We start from the raw sequence: 16691 nt of genomic DNA on the forward strand, positions 1-16691 counted from the left end.
TTTGGGTCTTTAAGCGCCAAAGTAAAAAAAAACCACACACACACACAAACAAGCAAACTCCCCCATGCCCGTGCGCATCTCTCACACGAGAAACGAGTTGAGCAGCTCCGGGGAGCCCCCTGCGCGCCGTGCTCGGAGCAGGCGGCGGCCGCGTCTCCGCAAAGCCCAGCCGACGTGGCATGTGCCTCGGCCGCGAGCGCCTGGGGCCGGCAGGGGGCGCCGCGCGGCAGGCGCGGAGCATTGTGGGGCGGAGGCGGCCTTTCCCTGCAAGAGAGAGGGAGGGAGAGAGACGAGGCAGCGGCAGCGATTGCGGCGCTGGGAGAGACTTTTGCGAGGAGTGAGGCGAGTGGAGACACATCAGCGGAGAGGAGGAGAGCGCACCGGCCCGGGGCACCCAGTCACCAGCAGCAGCACCAGCAGCAGCCGACCCGCCATCGCAGCGACACGATGGGGCAGAACGACCTCATGAGCACCGCCGAGGACGTGGCGGACCAGGTAACCGTCCGGGCCCGGCGGCCGCTAGACAGGAGCGGGGTATGAAGGCTGGGGCAGAGAGGAGGAGGAGGAGGGGGGTGGGGGCGTCAGCACGGCTCGGCTGTTGCATGGCTGGGCCGTGGCGGTGGGGGGACAGAAATTGCACAGTTGGCACTGGAAGTGGGAGCTTTTCCGGACCCACGGCGTGAGCTGTGCATCGCTGTTGTTTTCATTGTTCGGCATGCCTGCCTGCCTACTTGTGGTCGGGTGGAGGCGAACATCGGCTAGAAAACGCGCAAAACGGGGATCGAGGAGGAGGAGGAGGAGGAGGGGGGATAAAATAAAATAAAATGTGACGAGAAAGTAGACGCGGTGACTGATCTGTAGAAAGTCCGTGCTCCCCTGTCTGGGGGGACACCTGATACTCGCCGTGAGAGAGAGATCGCCCGAAAGCACCTACCTGCCTCCGTTGTGTTAATCTTTTGAATCTCATGTATTTCCTGCCGTCATTTTTTTAAAAAAAAATAAAGCCGGGGGTGTTTTTTTTTCTCTCTCCCCCGTGCAACGCGTGCGTCCGTGGGATTGATGTCACGCATTAATTGCTGTTGAGAAACGGGACGACGGTGTTTGAAAGAAATCTCGCAGCAGCGTGCCCGCTAACTCGTGAAAGTGCACTAGTGAAACTGTTGCCCTTACCTGTTGCACGACTGAGCCCGTTAGTCCCATCCCAGCAGCGGCAGGGAGAGCGGTCTGGCGTGCGTGTGAAGTATTATCCTTTGATGAAAATCAACTTAGCCCCCCTTCCTCGTTTGCTCATTATATGTGATTTCTTAGACAAAGAAAACGCTCATGTCCCCCCCAGAGTGTCCCAAGTTAACAGATGCTCACGAACGTGGCACTTTTATCAAGAACGAGGATCCCTTTGTAGATGTATTTGATCGTTGACAGGCATAGAGTGGTGCAGTGTTGCTTTCCACCTGTGGTTAATGTGAATGTGTTGGTGAATTCGATAATTGTGTTGCACTGAAAGGGCTGGGTGATCATTGTTCGGCACTGGCGATCTCTTTTCAGTCGAGTGGGGTTATAAACAAGCCAGCACTTTGTAAAGACCGTCCAGCGATGAGCAGAGCTCCACCAGTGTAGATGATGCTTGGGCTCCTGAAGTCAGGAACGCTTAGTGTGGAAAAATAGATGCACTGGGTTTTGTTGTGAAGGAACAAGGTTTTTTAAGGCCTGTAAAGTTTCTTCTCAACGTCACTAGATATCTGAGGGTAAGGCTCTGAGTTTCCCTTTTTTGGTGATTGTGAAAGGGCAGGTAAAAGACTTTAATACTTTGGATTCTGGTTACAGTGTCTTCTTGACCGCGTACAAACACCAGCATGGGCGTCTGCTGCCCCTGTGGGCTGTAGCGCAGCGGTCAGTAACTTGCCGATGAGACCAGAACAGCTACAAGCGACAAACCAGTTCTAGTGACAAGCTTGGAAAGCAAGTTATCTGGAGCAGTTATATACCCCCATGTTACTGTAAAATAAGAAATCACCTGGGAGCAGGCAGGTACAGAATTTCATAAGACAATGGTTCATCTTCACTAGAGTTCAGGTTGTATTTTAAAACTAGGACATCCAGTTTTAAGCGAGCTGGTGCTTTATTACCCTTAACCTGAGATACAGATCTTTAAGCAAACCTGTTTTATCGGAGCCAGAACAGAAGCAGCTCTCTTGCAAATTTTGTTGGCGAAGGCCTTCCGATCGCAGGGGAATAAACAGTGCGTTTAAACACAATTATGGAAAAGATGGGAGCCATCTCGACCGGGGGCATCACTGATGTCTGCTCCGTACCCACTCATGTGGTTGGCAGTTGCACAAATCTGTATCAATAATCGTATAAAAAAAATAAGTCCGAACGTGCATAAAAAGGCAGGCGCCAACCCCCTGGTGATGGACAAGTCCCGATGACTACACACATGCTATTTCTTTCTGTAGGCCTGATCCATCTTCTGAAATCTCGGTAGCTCACAGTAGCTTGTGAAAGTCTTAAGCATGGTCATAGGCTTTCCTTCACTTCAGAACAAGTGCCTTTTTACCTTTTGTAATGAAGTCATTTGGGTAATTATGGAATCGGCAGATGTGTATATAATACAAAGAACATACGGTGGCTATCAAAATGATTCACCCCCATTGGACTTTGTCACATTTGACCATGTTACAATATAGAATCATAATGTATTTCATTGGGGGGTTTTTTAGCCACTGGTTGACTCGAAACACTACAGCAGAGCCTGTCTAAGTGTTTCGTAGCAAAGGCAGTAAACACTCATGTACTCGGATATTTTATGTGTTCAATTTAAAATTAATTAAGGAGGATCTGTAGAATAGTTTTTTCCCTTTGACATTATAGAGTATTTTGTGTGGATCAGCGGCCACAAATCCCAGTTAAAGACATTTTGATCGCACCTTGTAGTACAATAACAATTCCAAGGGAGGTGAATACGGGTAATAGCCGTTTTCTTTGGGGCGAACACGTACTGTCGCCCGATGTAGGCGTTTGTTTGAAATGACAAAATACGGTTGTTTGCCTGACCTATATAAGTGTAGGCAGTGATGCAATATTACACAGGAGAGCACCTGGGAAGGAAATCACACAGGATGAGCATAGAGGTCAGTGCTAATGTGTATCGACGGTTGGCAGTCTGACAGCATGGCCACATGTCAGGCCCTGAAGAGGCTCTGAGGAACTGGTACTGTTGATCAGGAAGGAAAACGGATAGCTTATGCATCCACCCGTTTTCGAATCGCTTTAACCAGTACAGGGCCAAGGGAGAGCCGGAGCCTAACCTGGTAAGGCGTGGACACAAGGTGGAATACTCCTGGAGTAACACATATTAAGACTGTGATCAATGTGTTCATCCGTCTCTGCCTGTTTTCTGTAATTTGTTTGTCCAAATTACAGAGATAGAGAGTTTGTATTGAATACCTACCTTGTCCATATTTAGAAAATTATTTCTGATCTTGTAGGAAGTTTTATGAACGCTTGACTTTTATGTCACGTGTTCAAAGTCTTCGGAGTTTGTTTGGTGGGGGGGGGGGTGGGGGCTACAGGAAAGTGTTTTCCTAATCTCTGTGGTGGTGGGATTTGCAGGATGCTGTCCCGGAAACTCCCACCGCTGAGCGGGTTAGTGTTTCAGTGGAGTCTGACTGTTTTGGCATCGGTGGTTCCCGCAGGTAATGAGAAGCTCGTACGGGCTCTTAAGTCACTCTGGATTCGAGTCTCGGCAGATAAAAGCAGCGTTGGCGTGCAGTTCGCTGATGCTGCGTAGCTTCCTAGACACCTGAACGACGGGACTGAAGAGCCAGGCAGGACTGAAGGAAGGGGCCTCAGAAGGAGTCCTGTGGTGGCTCTCTATAGTAACAGCAGCCATGTTTGTTATTGGTGTAATAGTAGTCCCCCTGAAACTGCCTCGTCTATATAGGGAGGCAGGCGTTTCCTTCCCCAGTTCGTGTTACTGGGGCCTGTCCCTCACCGCTCACTGCAGAGCTTCCTGAGTGCGCTAGCAGCACCCGAGACCTGATTAGAATCTCATGCCGTTTGAGTTGAGCTCGGGTGCACTCAGGTACTGCTTCCTTTTTCAGTGGTTGTGTCAATCGTCAGCTGAAACCTTGGCGTCATGTCTGATGTTCCGCCTCCGAATGGCGGCATTGCCACATAGCCCTCGGTCTCCAGTGTCCCTCCACTCCTGACCTTGTTAAAATTGGTTAGAATTTGGGTTCAGCTTTCATTGGTGTGTGCAGAATACCAGGCATTGGTGCCTCTGCTTTTTTACCAGCATATTTGAAAGCAACATTTGCATTTAGGGTGTTATCTTTACCATCCGTCCTGAAGTTCTGCTGACACAGATGCATGATAAACTAAAGAGAAGTATTCACTTTAGTTTCCAGCTGTTGTCTTTAATTGAAAGTATCTTTTGTTTTAGAAACGAAGGAGCATTATGTCACATTTTTGGGGGATTGGTTCATTCGTTTTCACTTTTGTAACTTTTAAAATCTTGTTCAGAGCACCCAGTTCTGTCTCTCTCCAACATGGCTTCACTGGACACTGCTGGAGTGATTGGAAACCCTGGTGTCGGACACAGGACGCTTGGTGTTGTTTCTTTACGGGCAGCATCATGGACTAATGGTTATGGCTCTGGGCTCCTGGCTTGCCTACCAAACTATGGGATTAAATAAAAGTAAAATAAAGTCATAGGCTTCATCCGGCTACTTCTTCCTCACAGCTTGCACCATCTTTTACCACCTTTCGTTCAGCTCTAGGTTGTTTAAAGGTTGTTCCTCGTGGCATCTGAAGACATTGACAGTATGTACAGATAGAGGTCTGAGGTCAGTTCTGTTGCAGTCTTTAAACCGTGTTCTATCCCCCCACAAAACAGTAATCAAAGTGAGGATAATGTTCTGTGACTAAGGCTCAGTCTGAGGCAGGGAGAGGCTGCTCGTCGGCGCCTGTCCAGGCAAGCCCACAGTTTTTACGCCAGCCTGGTGGTGTACCCCTGCAGGCCTACAGAGCTGTGGAAAACTCTCTCCTTTTATGTCTATGCTTATGAGAGTTATGTTTATGCTTATGAGAGTTTATGAAACTCAGGTCATATCCAGAGAATACACTTAAGAGTAAATTATATTCCTGTGCACAAACACAAGAATATCCATATGCATCATGTTGTGAAAAAGTCATTTTGCACTCAATTTTTCCCTCTTTATATAGAAGCACTATTCTGTAGGGATTGGTCTGCTGAAATCTTGCATTTTAATACAGGAAATTCTATTGGAACCATACTTCGTAGAACAAAAAGTAGTATTTGGGCTTCAAGGGTGTATTGAGATGATATAAATGATGAGGAACACCTGTCGTTGAATCCATTACATTTAACTGGGTAATGGGCTGGGTTATTCACTACAACATTTTTGAGTACTTGTGATCATTTTTAATTCGGGGTGATTTAAAGATCAGTGAAGGACAAGCTTGACTGTTTCTCGCACAAGCTCAACTTCGACTTGGAAGTTCTTGAATTAATGTTTCGTGGGCTGTCTGATATACTGTAACGTCTGATTATGTTGTGGTGTGAAGGACGTCTGCATAGCAGTGAGTGGAATCGACCATGGACTGGAAAAACAAGTCGCTGGAAATGTGTAACAGAACTGTGGCGTATGTTGAATGTATGTTACTCTGTCCAGCCTCCTCAAGACTTTCAGGGAGACGTCACAAGTAATACCGATAGTCTGAGCGACATTGCCTCACTGGAGCAAAACCTGTACTGGTTTCTGTGGTTTGAAGCAGATGAGAACCTGATATTCCCTGCTGCCAAGATATGTTGATCTGGGCTTGCATGTTTAGTGGCTGCCGGCTGTTTTCCAAGCACAAAGTGTGCAAGTGTCAGGGCACCAGAAGCTGGTGAGGCAACATCAAAGAGAAAAGAAACGTTCCCAACACATTGAAAACTCAGACCAAAACGGCGGTCAGCCTGGGAGCAGAACTGCTACTTGCTAGATTGCTTTGAACAGCCAGCACCAGCAGCTAATGCTTTTAGGTTTTTAAAAGGCTTTTGTTGAAGCTCCACAAAGAAGGTTAATTTTCAGATTACAGGAATCCAATGAGTGTGTATGGATTGAGAGCTGGGCGATGGATTTAACATAGAGATTATAATGATGTCTTTAGACCGCTGTCTGCTGTCCTATTAGACATTACTGAGCTTGACTCCTGACTGTTAAATATACAGATATTACAAAATAATACATAATATATGTAGGAATGGGGAATTTTAGAGGTAGCAAAGGAAATAAGAAGATTTATGCGCTGTTCACTTCTGGCAGCAAAAACCTGGGAAATAAAATTAAATGTAGGTTGTAGTCCCTGTAGGTGTAACGGGCATTACAGACATAAATGGGATGTGCCGATCTTGGAAAAAGCAAGTTTTGAAAAGGATCTGAGGGTTATTAGACTCGTCCTCTAGACAATGTGGACTGCTGGAACACACTGTCTGTGTTAATTATAATAGTAGTGTGCATTTTGAAGGAGTAGATGTCCTTAAACACAGAAAAGAAAGAATATTGGAATTGAAGTTCTAATTTGTTAAAAGAATGTGGGTGGCAGAGATCAGCCAGATGGTGGAGCTTCGAGGCACAAGAATAAGGCTGTAAGAAACTTAAAACCTGCATTTTGTGTTCTTTTACAATGCAGGCATTGCGAAAGGAGGGCATTTAGTGACTGTGCTGTAGTTCACAACCTGAATCTGGGGGATCCAGCCCAGATTAGCAGTCTGAGGTGCTGTGTGCAGTACACACACTAACTCCAGGGCTGTGCTGGTTGGTGGCTCAGATTTCCATTCATGTCAGCTCAGGAGTGCATGTGGTACTTGTTGAACTCTGATTGGCTGCTGGCCCCAGTGGAGTGCTGATGTGGAGTGCTGTGTGCGGGACTGGAGGGGCGAGACATTCGCTGACTCACTAAAGCTCAGAGCACGGAGCTAGATAGCTAGATAGAGGAGCAGGAACGTTGCTCAATTGTAGCTCGGGACAGACGCTGCCTAAATAACACCTCCTGCTCTCAAAACACTGGTTAACGTGAGTGGAGGTGGGGTGGTACCACTTCTCCCGTACAGTATTAAATTGCAAAATTGAAGGCCTGCACAGCATGTTTTGGAAGCATTAACAGAAAAACAATTTTGTTAAGTCCGTTATTAGGCCTCTGTTATTTTTCCAAATCTCCAAATTTTTCCATACATTTTTCAACCGTCTAGAAAGTCAGTGACACTGTTGCGTATTGCACTGTAAAGTTCAGGGAAGTACAGTTACTTTCTAAGTTGAAAACGCACTGCACTGATGTAATGTTTCTGTGCCGACACTGCAGCCTGGTCTTATAATCCTGTGGAACTGCCACAGAAATATTGGAACTGGCCTCAAGTTAAAAGCAATGTAACATTTATTTACAGCAAACGCTGTAACTGCTTAGTTGGTTTCAGCTCACAGTACAGTATTTACCGTTGCCACTAGACTATTACACGAAAGGCTAACACCAAACCCGACTTTGTGCCCAAAACTCAGAAACCCTCCCTTCTTCACAGATGATGGTGCTGATCAGACTCTTAGTATTATCCGAGTAAAGCCAGTGAATCACTGTGTTCGTTTGCATTGGTTTTCTAAGCATAATATTATATATAATAAGTAAATTGCTTTTGCTGAGTAGCAGAAGGTGGAGAAAGGTTTAAGAATCCGTCTAAACGTTTCTCTTGGCGAAGCAGAGGGCATGTGTTCAGCGAAGGACCGTGAAAGATTAGTTTTCCCCACCAAGATCTTTCTTGGAGTGCTGGACTCCGTTGTAAATGCAGGTTAAGTAAGACTCTTCAGAGTATACAGTGGAGAGCCGTGCGAATACAAAGCTCATTATCAAACGTGAAATGGGAACACTTGAGCTAATATTTCAGTTCCTGCTGCCTCGCAGTGACCTAGAATTTCACTTCAGAAGGTTTATTAATAGTAGGCAATTTCTTCTGAGAACTTGGTGGTTGATAAATTAAATCTTAATGTGCCAAACGAAATGTCTGTGTCAGGTAGCCGACTGCATCTTTTGTTATTTGCTGAGAGGGTTCAGAAGGTTAATATGCGTTTTGTGTTAAACATTAAGCTGGTATTCTGTTTGACTAGAGCATGGAGCTTCAGAACGGGTTTATTGACAGTGTGACTTGCTGTGCCCATTGATGTCTCGGTTGTCTTAGTTTTAAGGTGGGTAGGGTCCTGCTTCAGGCCTGTCTCGTTCTTCAGTCTCCCTGCAGCATCGGTGCCGGACCTGGTTCTCAGAGGGCCTGGTGTATTCTGGTTTTTGCTTCATCCAAGCGCCTTTATCTGGTTTAATTATTCAAATGACCTGTAATACCTACTTAATTGGACCGTTAAAACCTTTTGATGCACACAAATGCAAAACAATCATCTTGAAAAGATCCTGCAGTATCCACTGGAAATTGAACAGTTTCACATCAGATAGTTTTCGGTTTTGAAAGTATATAGGTGACTTTGCGTGTGTGTTTTAAGATGTTAAACCTCATTGGCAAATAATGAAGAAATGTGTCGGAAGAAGGCTCATTAACTATGTTGAGCCCATGTGCTCTTAACCTCTGGCAGACTTCTTTTTGCTATGGAAGCCCAGTTATGCACCTGGAATATCTGACGTCAGCATAGTGGCATGTACTGTATATAGTTTGCTGTTAATTAAACGGTTAAAATAAAGGGAATTGCATTATTAGTGCAAGGTGTTTTTCTTTGACCATAGATGAGATGATAAAGGCATTTTAAAGGTAATCCAAGCTTCTAAGCTTTTTCCCTCTTGGATGTTTGTAAGAAATTATTGTTGAGTAATTCAGTATACAGTTAAGGGATTCTGAATGTACTGTAGTTTGGCCCAAAAAGCTCGAGTTCATGATCTCTACATTTCAAGGCTAGAAGGTTCCTGTTTCGAGTCGCTGTTTACTGTTTTTTCAGTGGATTGTGTTAAAACACAGTTACCAGCACTGTTCCTTTGATAGGGAATTCATTTGTTCAACGTGGTTAAACAGTTGAAAGTTTTTTTTTCTTACGAGTTTATTTTGTTCGGAACTCAGATTTGCTGATCATGTTCTGGGTCTGGTGCACATCCCAGGGAATTTGTTGATGCTCTGTTTAATGTTCAGTTGCTGTTCTTCTTACACCAGGCTTTCGGAAAGGTATTCAGTATGTCTCTGAGGATCTTTAATAGATCCTTTTCCTGCCTTCGGTTTTTATATAACCTTTATAGACGATGTTGCCTTCCTGTAAATGGTCAAGGCTGGTCTTTTCAATACCTTCGTTCTTGAAGGCATTCGAGAGATGTTTAAACCAACACAGGCTGCTGATGAATGACTTCATTGTGCAGTGGCACTGACAGCAGACTCCAGTGACTGTTGTTGTCATGCAGAGTGCACTGGACTGGGATTTTTACATCTTGTATTTGGATCAGGAGAGGCCTTTCTTTACCTTAATAAAAACGAGCTTAAACGAGAGGTGGTTGTATATTGTATAATATTGTATTGAAGTATAACACATGGATTACAATAGATTGCAGTGGTGATATTTTCAGGAATCTCGCCACAATTTCGGCAGTGATTTCTCAAACCTTGTGAACTCTGGCCTTAAAGATCTTTATCTGGTTACGTCCCGTCTGTACGATTGCTGTATTGAAACAGAAATTCAAACTGCCTTCCATTTTATTTCTCTAAAGCCTTGTGAAGAGCAGCTTGTATCCAGTTATTTAAAAGACACCAGTTGTTTCTAAACAAAGGCATATCGTAAAGGCATTTCTGCCTTCTAGTGCATCTCGGAAAAACTCCTAAATGAATTAATAGGATTTGTGTAGGAGGAGTGAGTTATTCATCCCAGCAGAAATGTCAGAGATGTACAGGGATGGCTGAACTGCTGTGTTGTAACTGGAATATTTATAACAACACATCCATCCTCTTTCTAACTGCTGCTTTCAGTTCTGGGTTGTGAGGTGATATAGCAGGAACGCAGGGGCCAGGACACCAGTCCACTGTAGGGCACGCACACCCTCGCACCAGGGCCAGGACACCAGTCCACTGTAGGGCACGCACACCCTCGCACCAGGGCCAGGACACCAGTCCACTGTAGGGCACGCACGCACACTCTCGCACCAGGGCCAGGACACCAGTCCACTGTAGGGCACGCACACCCTCGCACCAGGGCCAGGACACCAGTCCACTGTAGGGCACGCGCACCCTCGCACCAGGGCCAGGACACCAGTCCACTGTAGGGCACGCACACCCTCGCACCAGGGCCAGGACACCAGTCCACTGTAGGGCACGCACACCCTCGCACCAGGGCCAGGACGCCAGTTCACTGTAGGGCACCCACACCCTCGCACCAGGGCCAGGACACCAGTCCACTGTAGGGCACGCACACCCTTGCACCAGGGCCAGGTTTCCAGGAAGCCAAATAACCTGCCAGCATGTCTTTGGACTGTGGAAGGAAACCCACAAGAACATGGGGAGAACATACAAACTCCACACAGACGGCCCCCCAGGAGCTGATCCCAGGACCCCAGCACTGCGAGGCAGCACTACTCACCACAGTGTCATCGTGCAACCCTCACACTTTAGTGTAGTACAGTAAAATTGACCAATACGTGATGCTCACTGAAACCCCATCGGTACAGTTGCACTGAAAGTTTAAGTACTCCAATGAGCCTATGAACATGTGCAATATTTATGGATAAACAGTGAGATGGCTGATCTATTTTTACATGAAAACTAAAGTGCCCTTTGACTAATAAGTCACGGTCGCATTAGGGTATTCATCAATTAAGACCTGAGTTAACAGCATGCTATGCAAAGGACAGATTGCACTGTGGAATACAGCTGGCGTCTTGCTGCGATTAGACACACAGCCTTCGAAGAAATCGCCAGTGAAGCTGCTTCCACAGTATGCGCCGTACTGGGGCACCATATTGACGACTGGTTGTGCAGCTCCAGGTGGCTTCGTTGCTTTCACAGCTCTCCTGCCCCCCCCCCCCTGTCTCTCTCCTGGCAGTTCCTGCGCATGACGAAACAGTACCTGCCCCACCTGGCGCGCCTGTGCCTCATCAGCACGTTCCTGGAGGACGGCATCCGGATGTGGTTCCAGTGGAACGAGCAGAGGGACTACATCGAGGCCACGTGGAGCTGCGGCTACTTCCTGGCCACCTGCTTCGTGCTGCTCAACCTCATGGGCCAGTTAGGTGGGAGAGGCTCTGGGGGGGGGGCAGGGGGCAGGGGGCAGCCCGTTATAACCCGCTGCAAACCGGGCCGGACTGTGGCGTTCGTAGCCCTCGGCACTCTCACTCCGAAATGTGCAAAAAGAGGGGGCAAAACGCCAATTGAATGACGTCGATTGACAGGGTGGCCTTTAAGCTATTGTAACGCTAGACCACGTGATTGATGGAGCGATACTTCCAGTTTCGAGAACGGCGTGTGATTATTGATTTGGAGCGCCTAGAGTCGACCGCGAGCATGTTGTCCCAGCTCGTTTTTCCGTCAGTCGCTAGTGTTTCCCTCCTCCGTAGCCCCAAAACCTTCGTCTTGTCTGCCTGTCTCTCGCCGGGGGCCTGCAGGAGGGGGCAGGGTAGGACCAGTAAGTCGAATCGGTGCTTCAGCTAGTGCAGGTCTTTAAAGGGGCTCTTTGAAGGTGCTCTTCGTTCTGTGCCCTTTTTTATTTTGGGGCCACTGTGTTGCAGTCGCACTCGCACGAGCAGAAAGAAGCTGTAGGCCGCAGGAATCTGGGCAAGACCGTGTTTGGGTTCGTTGATGTCCTGAAGTATTTCAGGATTTTTGTTCTCTGAATGCTGATGCACTTGGGAAATCCTGTTTCAAATACCCACATTCCTATCGGAAAGTTTTCCGTGAGGTTTCAGACAGTAAAGCAGGACCGTGCCTAGAAGCCTAAATGAAGGACACATTCAGGAGTGGACAGTTCATGGAGTATCGGGGCTGTGTGCCATTGTACAGTACAAGAACACTGAACACTGGCAGTGCAGTAGTGATCTGTTTAAAATGAGGAGTATGCAGGATGCATACTATTTGCATCTTAAAATAACACGCTATTTTAAACTCATTTAGGTTCTCTTGATTTAGGTTATTTGCTAGGTAGTTTATAATATTGTATAGGTGCATACTATAATAGCATTTTAAGTTTGTTATACAGCGTATTATTTAGTGATCAGATATTGATTCTGTAAAAAATAAGTAGTAACAACCAGCCAAAACAGTTTGCAAACATCTCATGTAAAAATAATGGGTGCCCATATCTCTTATCAAAGCTCTTGTACATGCTTATCAGAATCAAATGGTAAAGTTCAGTGCTTGAATTGAATATGTCAAAGCAACTGAAGGAAACAAAACTGACTTTCTCATTTTGTCTGTCCTTTACAGGAGGCTGTGTCCTTATTCTCAGTAGAAATTTTGTACAGTATGCCTGCTTTGGGTTGTTTGGAATCATAGCACTACAGGTGAGTACGACTGTGCTTTCCTTGCGGTCAGATACAAATGCAGGAGAATTCTGAAACATATTCTAACAATACAGTCTTAAGAGTGTTTTTAAAGGAACGTGAAGTGCCTTATAATAGCATCTACAACAGTAGCAAAAAGAAAGAAAAAGTAAACCCAATGCTGATCTTTTTTTCTTTCTTTCATTACAGACAATTGCTTATAGCATTTTGTGGGATCTTAAATTTTTGATGCGGTAAGTATAGAGCTCGATTTGTATAGGTGGATTGCAGAAACTTGAAACCTCCCACATGAATTAATATCCATCACAATTATGGTTCTGCTAACCTATCGGCTCCTTTTAATAGTATTGAGTACATTGGGAATGAACAGTAATATTATAGAATTGTGCTTTCAACAGTTTTATCAAGAACGCTACCATTGTGTTGATATCGAGTTGGTGTTTTCCAGTTTTTATTGCATGAGTGGAGTAAATACAGTATACTGTCAAATAAACGCTAAAGCATTTGCGATTAACCAACCGCTGTAGGGTACCACTGATATTCCTCAATTTTAAACCTGTGTTGTATGCATGTTGACCTCATTTTATTATTGCTGCGTTTTACAAGGTTGTTTTTTTTCACATATCGTTAGCATTCGAGTGCGTTCTTAAAAAGTTTTTTTTTTTAGTTGCAAAATCGTACGAATCTCAGTCGCCCGTCGTTAGCAGTGTGCTTGGCGTTATCATGCGGATTCGTCTTGGGGCGAGTTTTGCCCGTTAAGCCCAAGGTTCGCCGGAGCGAAGTTTGATGTGCAGTTGCACACCCTGTCCCGGTGGAACTGGTCTCGGTCCTCTGCTGGCCCGGGCGGTGGGTGGCGCTGGCGAGTTGTGTCGGGGGCGCAGTGCCTGATCTCTGCTGTCCCCCCCCCCTCCAGGAACCTGGCGCTGGGAGGGGGTCTGCTGCTGCTGCTGGCCGAGTCCCGCTCGGAGGGGAAGAGCATGTTCGCGGGGGTGCCCTCCATGGGCGAGAGCTCCCCCAAGCAGTACATGCAGCTGGGGGGCCGCGTCCTGCTGGTCCTCATGTTCATGACGCTGCTGCACTTTGACCCCAGCTTCTTCTCCGTGAGTAGCGATCCTCCGCCCCTCCGACACCCATGCGCAGATGCCTGAGTTAACGTTGTGATCCGTGGCGAAGTTCGCTCGCGGGAAACGGTAGCTGGAACTGTGCGCTGTGCTGTGGCTCTTTAATCTTCCTGCTTTTGTTCAACAAATCCCATTCCCTCTGTTTGCATCGGCTCTTTCAGTTGTGGTGGGGGAGTATATGCTAGATACCGTAATAAGCAATTATGTTCTTCAGGTGTTTCCTGTGGCGATGAGCAATACCACCTTGCGGCCTGATCTTGATATATTTAAAAGCTAAGCAAGGTCAAGCCGGCACTTGGACGGCACTTGGAGGAAATTCAGAGTACTGCTGCAAGTGGTGTTGGTGAACCAGTAGGTCGTTCAGAATAGTCAAACCCTTACCCCCCTACTTGATCCTGTAGGAGGTGCCATTATTGGGGAGAGGCGTTAGTCATTGAAACGATACTGCTCATAGGAATAGTGGGGTCTCAGCCCGTGGGCTCTGGCTAAATCCCATTCTGGGCTTGTACAGTATGTCCCCCTTACTTCATTTGGCTACTGTGCGTCACCCAGGAGGGGGTTTGATAAAAAGCGAAGAGTGAATAAAACCAATTCAAACGGTTAATAACTCATGGGAAATGCAATGTCATTTTCCCTAGTGCTGCTTAAATATTCAGCTACCCCGGTAAAAGAACCATACGTCCCATGTAACAGCTGCGTTCAGAGCTGCATTGTCAGTTTCTGCAGAAAGATTGCTCCCCATGCTGTAAAAGCAGGAGAATCTGGAAGCCCACCATGCTGGAGAGGGTGGGAGTCGGGCTCTCCCGATGAACTAACCTCCAAACCCCCCCCCCACCTGGCGTTCCAGATCCTGCAGAACATGGTCGGCACAGCGCTGATCATCCTGGTGGCCATCGGCTTCAAGACCAAGCTGGCCGCCCTCACGCTGGTCGTGTGGCTCTTCGCCATCAACGTCTACTTCAACGCCTTCTGGACGGTGCCCGCCTACAAGCCGATGCACGACTTCCTCAAGTACGACTTCTTCCAGACGATGTCGGTCATCGGGGGGCTGCTCCTGGTGGTGGCGCTGGGGCCGGGCGGCGTGTCCATGGACGAAAAGAAGAAGGAGTGGTGAAGATCTGCTGCCTCTCTGCCACCTCCACCGTGGCCAACGAGTTCTCTCTCTCTCTCTCATTCCTCTGACAGCCGCCCAACTCCTCCTCCTCCTCCTCCTCTTCTTCTTCTTCTGTTTTTTTTTAGTTTTGTCATTTTTATTAGCTCTAGAGATGGTCGTTACTGGATTTTTTTTAAGCACCACCCCACCCCCTATTAATTTGCCAAAAAGACTGATTGATACCGTCGCGAATTCCAGCGCGCGAGATTGTCAAACTGGTTCGAGGGGTCATTCCGCCAGCGAGTCGCTTCCTGAACGTCACCTCCCTGCCCCCAGCTGAAAGGCCCAGTCTGCTCGCCGTTGAAAGAGGCCGACTGTGATGCTGGGAAAGGCTACAGCTGCTTTTGGAATCGCATCAGGGAGTGTAAATATATACATTTGTATTTATGGTTGTTTCAGCAGGAATTATGTACCTTTTCTTAAAGCCTAGTGTTCTGCTAGACAGCTAAGACCAAGCCTGTAGGCAATTTTAGCAACCAGTGCCCGAGAGCTGCGTTTTAACTTGTTCTGCTGTGCCCATACTTTTCTCACACTGCTGTCTACATGTACTGGTGTATATGTTGCGTCTTCAGGCACTGAACTCCCCACCATTCCCTCTGAAGTTCCCTAGCAGTATGATGGAAGAGAACCTTCCCAGCCAAGTTAAAGCGCTCCCTACTGGAAGGCAGTGAATGTCATAGGGGACTGTGTGCAAAGTCTACTTTTTTTTAAAATAAAATAACCTAGAAGGCCTTTAAGAACCACGTTTTAGTTTTTATTTTGTTTCGGATATTTAAATTAAGTATTGGTGTCAGCTGGCACAAGCCACATGAATAAAGGTATGGCCTCTAACTAATCACACTGTCCCTCTGGGTGGCCTTTGTGAGGGGAGAGAGTTTACAATGGAAGATCACAACCTTGTTACGCAGATATCAAAATAAAAACCTCCCAGAAATGTGTCACTCAGTGTTCTGCTTCAAGAAAAAAAAAACAAAGAGAGAAAAAGCCTCAAGTGTATTGGTTTCCTCAAATTTATAATGTATTTTTTGGTTATTTGTTTTTGAGACTGATAAAAAAAAAAAGAATAAAAATTATGTATGTCGCGGTTGTGTTCTGATTGTTTCTTCTGCTTGTGGAGCTTTGGGAACAGTGTGAGAAATGACAAGTGTGGCCTTAAGGGCTGTGTATTTGGTCAGGAGCTCCTACTGTTTATTGCACTGTGGTAGCCTGAACAAATCTCTCAAGGGCAGCTATTCCAGTGCCGCTGCTGTAGAGACCTGAAAAACATGTTGACTAACTTTTCAAACCCTTTGATTTTTAGCCTCTGTAATTCACGTTATGTTAGTTTTTTCCCAAAACAATACATCTAGATTATGGCCCATGTTTGGGGTTTTTCTATGCTGAATACTGATATATATGATATATTTAGTTATAATATATATTTAGTACTTTATTTGGGTTATTTAGTACTATTCGGTTTTCTGTTTCCACAAAATGCATTAGGTAGAAGTAATTTACCTAACATTAGTGAATATAAAACAGATACCAACTATTTGCTGCACTAGCCATTTCATGTAATTAATTGTTAGTACAAGATACACAGTTTTGATTTTGTAGGTGCTTTATTTATTATGGCAATAACTAGTTAGGACTTGTATTAATTGTGTGAGATGAGGTAGAGGGTATGAGTGATAATAAGGTCATTCTTTTAAAAGGTTTCGATTGAGACTCTTGCCCCCTCTCCTTTGCCTGTTCATACAAATTGGAATAAAACTGTCCCAAACAATCCACCAAGATCATTGCTCTGACTTCATATTCACTTTTCCAAGCCACGTATTCTGTGAATTTGCATAATACTGACCACTACTCAAACATTTTAAAATGGGGGGGATGCACAACTTGATTTTAAAGCC

The 16691-nt window shown here is 46.0% G+C and overlaps 1 protein-coding gene across 1 annotated transcript; it reads left to right on the top strand.

The window, feature by feature from the left end:
• The first annotated feature begins 237 nt into the window (after positions 1 to 237).
• LOC148644107 (surfeit locus protein 4) lies at positions 238 to 15880 on the top strand. Its single transcript, XM_088615169.1, has 6 exons — positions 238 to 495; positions 11073 to 11259; positions 12449 to 12525; positions 12715 to 12758; positions 13439 to 13625; positions 14494 to 15880. Exons 1-6 carry the CDS (start codon positions 448 to 450, stop codon positions 14758 to 14760), a joined length of 810 nt encoding a protein of 269 aa, XP_088471295.1. The 5' UTR covers positions 238 to 447; the 3' UTR covers positions 14761 to 15880.
• The last annotated feature ends 811 nt before the right edge of the window (positions 15881 to 16691 follow it).

Source organism: Lepisosteus platostomus, chromosome 21 (assembly GCF_059453375.1).
Source record: "Lepisosteus platostomus isolate fLepPlt1 chromosome 21, fLepPlt1.hap1, whole genome shotgun sequence".
NCBI classification, from domain to species: Eukaryota; Metazoa; Chordata; class Actinopteri; order Semionotiformes; family Lepisosteidae; genus Lepisosteus; species Lepisosteus platostomus.

Bases quoted from the DNA above. Each gene is read 5' to 3' on its own strand.
- LOC148644107 (XM_088615169.1), top strand. From the start codon at position 448: ATGGGGCAGAACGACCTCATGAGCACCGCCGAGGACGTGGCGGACCAG. The intron at 11,260-12,448 runs GTGGGAGAGGCT...TGTCCTTTACAG, and splicing joins CAACCTCATGGGCCAGTTAG to GAGGCTGTGTCCTTATTCTC. The intron at 12,526-12,714 runs GTGAGTACGACT...CTTTCATTACAG, and splicing joins TTGGAATCATAGCACTACAG to ACAATTGCTTATAGCATTTT.